The 6,272-nt window shown below is 38.2% G+C and overlaps 1 protein-coding gene across 1 annotated transcript; it reads left to right on the top strand.

Annotated features, from left to right (window-relative positions):
* Positions 1 to 223: 223 nt before the first annotated feature.
* Positions 224 to 5,942, top strand: LOC121243387 (protein EARLY FLOWERING 3-like). The gene is made up of 5 exons (XM_041141504.1): positions 224 to 631; positions 740 to 971; positions 1,519 to 2,381; positions 4,480 to 4,531; positions 4,641 to 5,942. The coding sequence occupies exons 2-5, from the start codon at positions 753 to 755 to the stop codon at positions 5,667 to 5,669; spliced, it is 2,163 nt and encodes a 720-aa protein (XP_040997438.1). The 5' UTR covers positions 224 to 631; positions 740 to 752; the 3' UTR covers positions 5,670 to 5,942.
* Positions 5,943 to 6,272: the final 330 nt, after the last annotated feature.

Consider the following 6,272-nt stretch of genomic DNA (forward strand, 5'->3'; position numbering starts at 1 on the left):
TTTTTAACTTTTATCATCTCAGATTCTCACTCACTGTGAAATCTCCTTTAATCTCATTTTCCTATTCCGTGCAGGATTTTGTGCTCTAGTCCGTGCATATAGCACCACTAGCAAAGCTGCAAAAGCCAGGTCATTCTATAATGAGCTTCCAGCTCTGTCCAAAGAGGGCCCCACAACTCCGCACTTTTCCCTTTTCCCTTGTAAGATTACGATCTATCTTCACCGGAAATCCCTAAACACAAGCCCACCACATCCTTCTCTCTCTCTCTCTCTCTCTCTCTCAACCCCACCTCATCCTTCTGTCCTCAAATCTCTCTCTTTCTCTCTTCTTCACTTGTAATCCTATACTTGTTCCTTAATTCACGCTTTATTGCTCTTTCCCCCATCAATTTCAGGTCCAAAATCAAAAGCAACTTTTTCTCTGAACCCTGACTTCTCTCGTAAATCCCTCAGCTTCCGGAAAAGATTATTCCGGAATCGCTTCATGTTCTGAAGAAAGATTTGCACTTTGTTCTTCTGGAAACGTCGGTTCACTCCGGGCTTTTCAATTTTCTGCAAGTGCGTTTTGATCTAAGAGGTCTGATTGGATTCTGGGTTTCCGAGAAGTCGGTCAATTTCCGAGAAAGTAAAGGTTGGTGGTTTCTGGACTTAATTAATATTGGATTTTGGAATTAGAGCTGCAGAACATAAAAGACTTGGTTTTTTTATTTTTTATTTTGGGGGATTTGTTGAATTATAGAGACGGAGAGAGGATGAAAAGAGGGAGAGATGACGAGAAGATCATGGGGCCTATGTTCCCAAGGCTTCATGTCAATGATACGGAGAAAGGAGGGCCAAGAGCACCTCCAAGGAATAAAATGGCTCTCTATGAACAGCTAAGTATTCCCTCTCAGCGGTTCAATCCCGGGGTCTTGCCTCTTAACCACACAAATAATACTAGCAGCCCGGTATACCTAGCATCGTCAAGCCAGGTAATTGTTAGAACCAAAAACTTGTATCTTTGCTTCGTTACCTACGGTTTCATGTAGAGTAGTACTTGCTAATTTCTAAACTCTCTGACATATGCCTCGGTTTTTAGTTAATAGGCTGGAGATAGATTGTGAAGTCTTTATGTATTAGTTGATGGCTCAATCGTAAATATATGGTAGAATGATAGTGGACTGTAAAATCAAAGTGTATGATTAATTAGGCAGAGTCGTTATTCATTGAATAGCTTATGATTTAGGTTTTTCATGTGCTTGGATTGTTCGGGGAATGTTAGGGGGGAGCAGATTGTTTAACATGCTTATAAATAGTTCCTGTTTTCTTCTCCACTCGAATGGGAAATTGCCTTAGCATTAGGGAGTATTTATAGTTGTATTTGGATGCTATTCTAAGTTCTTGCTCTTTCATTTTTTTAACACATAGCATACTTGCATCTTTGAAGGGAGCAGCATATTTGCATCTACCAACTCTAGGGTACTACCATTGGTTCTCATATTTCTGCAACTGATTACTAGGAGCAATATTGTTTTTCAGGGAAATGGCCTTGAAAGAAATTACAACTTTCCACTTCATGTACCTCCATCAATACCAACACATCAGGGTGAGAAATTGCCTGCTCACCAGTCTGAAGGATCAGGTTTGAATAACTCATTGGCACAACTTGAGCAGAGAAAGAAGGTAGGAGATGAAGATGATTTTATTGTTCCTATATTTGTTCAATCAGGGAATGGGCAATCGCATAGTAAAACTCTGAACAGTAAGGATAGGGAAAAAAATGCTTCCTTCAGCCCTACCTATTATGGTTGTTCCACAAAACACCAAAATGCTTGTGATAAGAATCCCAAGTTGATTACCTCCCCATGTATAAATTTGGGACAAGAAGTAAGATGTGAGAGTGAAGGGGACCCAAGATTGAGTGTTTCAAGTCATTCTGTACTATCTGCAACAGATCTGTCAACCAGAGAAAAGTTTGAAGGGCTTGTGAAGGAAACTAAGGCAGCTCCAGATCAAGAGTATCGAGATTTCCCTGTGACTAACATAAGCAGTTCATATGATATTGATGCTTCTTTACAACAAGAGTTCAGAATCAGGTCACAGCTGGTTGACACTGGATTTGCTGATTCTGTAAGGGATGAAGACGAAGGAAAAGTTCCCCACCCAAGGAGCATCACTTACTTGGGGGAGGCGAATAGCAGTCCCAATGAGCCTAATAATGGTAGTGAATATTGTAGAGACAGGACAAATGTGTCACTACAAGTGGAAAATGTAGACAAAAGTGATGATGTTTCGGAGACCTCAATGGTAGATTCGATATCAGGCTTTGATATCTCTCCAGATGATGTTGTGGGGATAATAGGTCAGAAACATTTCTGGAAAGCGAGAAAAGCTATTGTCAAGTAAGTGTGAATTCTTATTGATATCTACCCAAATGTGTTGTCTCCTGGTGGTCTTAAATCCAAGGATACCATTTGAAACTTTCCTTTCCTGTTTGTTGTTAAAGTTAAAATATACAGAATGATCATATGATTAATATAATTTCTTGTAGATTATCTATTAAAACGTGATTAACTTTTTTTTTTCTCTCAATACTACTGAGTTTAACTTTAACTAAGCGTAATTTTTTTAAAATCTTGTTTACTGATAAAAAAAACTCTTTCCATATATCCATATATACCAATCACATTCTGATTAAAGAATTTGTAGTCAGCTCTGTTCTTGGGCTGGGAAAGTTGTGATTGTAGATGATGACGGAATAGATATTAGGAACTTCTGTTGGCCTCTTCTATGTATATGTTTGTTATGTAAATTAAGGAATATCTTACTCTTACTTTTTATTGGAGAAGCGAAGTGATCATCCTTCTGGAAAATCTGAAGTGTTATATTGGAAGCTGCTGACATTTAATATTTTAGGAGTTTCTTATCTGTCCTTTCCCCTCAACTTAAATCTGCAAAAGATTTTTGAGTGCAGTATCAGAAACTAAATAGGAGTATAGGTGTATCTATTTAAACTGTAGAGTTGCAATTATGGCTTTGAAGGAGTGAGAGCTCAGTGTGCTGTTCCAAGATCCCAACTAAAGTGGCATTTTTTGTGTACAAATGCCCTCGATAACATTTTAACAGTGCTGGATCATATTACAGCAGGGAGATGTGCGATCTTAATAGAGTTACTTTGCACAAGGCGACCCCCGAGACAGTGGATCATCTGATTATTTATTGTCCATTTGCGTCTGCATTTTCGGATATATACCTGTCTCGGGTTATTATTGCTTAAAATCCTACTGAACACTGGGGAACTATTCCTATGATGGCAATCGAGGGCATGGAGCAAAAGGAGGAGCAAGTGATGGGCATGATCCTTGGAGCTGTTGTTGGGTGAATTTTGGATAATGTTGAAGTTGTAAGATTGTTAGTAGACATGGCGACAGGCGAATTTCTCATATGTAGTATTTTGGTGTTCTGCATTTCTGGGGTTTCCATTCATATTCTTTTTATCTGCACTCTGAGCATACATTCTTAGATGTTCTGTGCATACAAAGAAAAATAAACTGTACATGTGTACATGCAAATTGTTGAGCTTCACCTTGCTCATCTTGTTTGGTTTCATTGCACTGAGGATTGAATCTGATCAAAAGATTGTATCTGAGTGACTAATAAGTGATTTAGACATTTTTGTTGTAATAGCTTTGATGCTTATTTCTTCGGAAGAAAGAATTGTAAATCATGTACCTTGTTTGAATTGCAAATTGGTTATGCTAGAATCTGCATCTTTCATATAGCTTCCTATTTTCTTTGTTTGCACTAATCTTTTATATAGCTTCCTATTTACTTTAGTCAGTAGCACACAGATACTTTGTGTTCAGAGAACCTTGCCTCTCTTTCTGCTTTTTTGTTCTTTCTTTTTCAGCAAATGGTGCTGGTTGTGATACTTATAAAATAAATGGCGCAGGTTGTGATATAGTCATGTGTGGCATATGGATTAAAGTAAGGCATTCCTCTAAAATAAATACACACTAAGCTTTGTGTTTTGAGTGAGGATATGTGAGGGACTTCTTAAACTACAATTCAACCCACTAACCACTTAGGCCTCGTTTGGTTACACAGATCAGATGAAATGAGATGAAAGTTGAAGTTGAATAAAATATTGTTAGAATATAATTTTATAATATTGTTTTTGTTTTGGGATTTGAAAAAGTTGAATTGTTTATTGTATTTTGTATGGAAGTTTGGAAAAGTTGTAATGGTTAGATGAGATGAGGTGAGTTGAGATGGTTTGTGTAATCAAACAAGGCCTTAGTCTCTAAATGCACCTCCATTTGTGTGGGTTGCTTTGGTCTATGTGATGGTCCTTAAGTTGATGCTATCTGCTGCTTCATTCTGCTCTATTGTCTGGCTTATTTTCTTGTATTACCCTTGGTTGGTTATATGTTTATGGAGGCTTCATTTGATGAACATTCTGCGAGTTACTTCTTGATACACTCCTGTTACTCTCCACAGTCAGCAAAGAGTGTTTGCAGTGCAAGTATTTGAGTTGCATAGACTGATAAAGGTAAGGTGGTCTTTGACTCTGTTGGGTAGCTTTTTATGATCTTAAAACGTTTGATTATATATATCATTCGCATGAGAAGAATGCAGCTTAATTATTTATATTCAAACAGGTCCAACAACTGATTGCTGGATCACCGCATATTTTGCTTGAAAATGGTGCTTTTCTTGGCAAACCTTTGTTGAAGGATTCTCCTTCAAAGAAACTTCCATCCAAGTATGTTGTAAGACCGCCATCATACATTTCAAAGTGCAAAGACGATTCGGAGAAGGAAAACCATAAAATGGAACGTTCTGCAGAAAATGCAGTTGGGAAGACACCTGTTTCTTCTGCTAAAAATGGCAATCAGCCTTCAAATTGTGGGCCTTATCTTGGAAACTCGCATCCAGCTCCTGTGGCTACTGATAATAAGATGGGTTCATGGTCCTTCCATCAGTCACCTGGGAATCAATGGTTAATCCCTGTAGTCTCTCCATCTGAAGGACTCATATACAAGCCATATCCTGGGCCTGGGTTTATGGGAAATGCTTGTGGGGGATATGGACCTTTCAGCCCGGCTCCCTTGACGGGAAACTTTATGAATTCAGCATATGGGGTTTCAACTCATCCTTATCATCAAGGAATTGGTAATCTTCCCAATACTTCTCCACTTGGTCATACTTACTTCCCTACATATGGCATGTCAGTCATGCACCCGGCCATGTCAGGTTCAGGTGTTGACCAAGTTAACCAATATGCTGGACCTGGCTTACATGGTCAGACTCAGATCTCTGTTGGCGGAGCCAACTCTAACATGCAGCATCAGAGCTCATGTAACATGCCAAATAAAAAAAATGGAGCTAGTCCACAAGTTGGTAAGTTTCAGGCTGCAAAAGACGGTGAATTGCAAGGAAGCACAGCAAGTAGTCCATGCGAGAGACCGCAAGGTGTTGGGACAGGTTACACTTCCAAGGGGGGTGATGCACTTCCACTTTTTCCTATGGCTCCAGTAGTCCCAGAGGCAGCTCCTCAGCTTCATGAGATTGACCAAACAACGCGAGTGATCAAAGTTGTGCCACATAACCCTAGAACTGCTACTGAGTCAGCAGCTCGAATTTTCCAATCCATTCAAGAAGAGAGAAAGCAGTATGACTCAGCGTAGCTCATTTTTGCTAATCACCTGCGAGTTAATGGTCTTGGGCTCATCTTAAGCTGGTGTGGTGCTTGGTCATTTCCTCTCTAGTTTTTTGTTATGTTATTTGTAATGGGCTTCTCTATATTTCAGTGTTGTGACCTAGTTTTTTTTCCTCTTTTTTTTTTTTTTTTTTTTTTTTTTTTTTTTTTTTTTGTCAAGTAGAGTGACCTGTTATACAGTTCATATGTTGATAAGTTTCTGGAGAATCAATACCTTTTGAATATTTGTTGTCTTTCTCAATTTTTTTTGGTTGGACTGTGTACTTTTGTGTAGGGGTGGCATTTCTTAGTGTAGAAGATTAGTTTTTACTTCTCACCTTTGAAACCGCACCGTTCGCTTCATTTTCTTTTTAATGTTCAACTACCCTTTAATTGTGTTTTATATATATACAACTCAAGTGTGATTATTGTACTGTTTTTGCCTTTAAATGTTATTTATCTCAAGAAAAAAGAAACTAATTATGCCTTAGTATAGGGATATGGTTTCATCTCCATCTCATCTAATCATTACAATTTTTTTAAATTTTCAAACAAAATATAATAAACATTTCAATTTTTTCAAATCTCAAAA

The sequence above is a fragment of the Juglans microcarpa x Juglans regia genome, chromosome 8D (genome assembly GCF_004785595.1).
Source record: "Juglans microcarpa x Juglans regia isolate MS1-56 chromosome 8D, Jm3101_v1.0, whole genome shotgun sequence".
Classification (NCBI taxonomy): domain Eukaryota; kingdom Viridiplantae; phylum Streptophyta; class Magnoliopsida; order Fagales; family Juglandaceae; genus Juglans; species Juglans microcarpa x Juglans regia.

Excerpts from the sequence above, each read along its gene's own strand:
- LOC121243387 (XM_041141504.1), top strand. The coding sequence starts at position 753 with ATGAAAAGAGGGAGAGATGACGAGAAGATCATGGGGCCTATGTTCCCA. Across the intron at positions 972-1,518 it reads ACCTAGCATCGTCAAGCCAG|GGAAATGGCCTTGAAAGAAA; the intron begins GTAATTGTTAGA and ends ATTGTTTTTCAG. Across the intron at positions 4,532-4,640 it reads AGTTGCATAGACTGATAAAG|GTCCAACAACTGATTGCTGG; the intron begins GTAAGGTGGTCT and ends ATATTCAAACAG.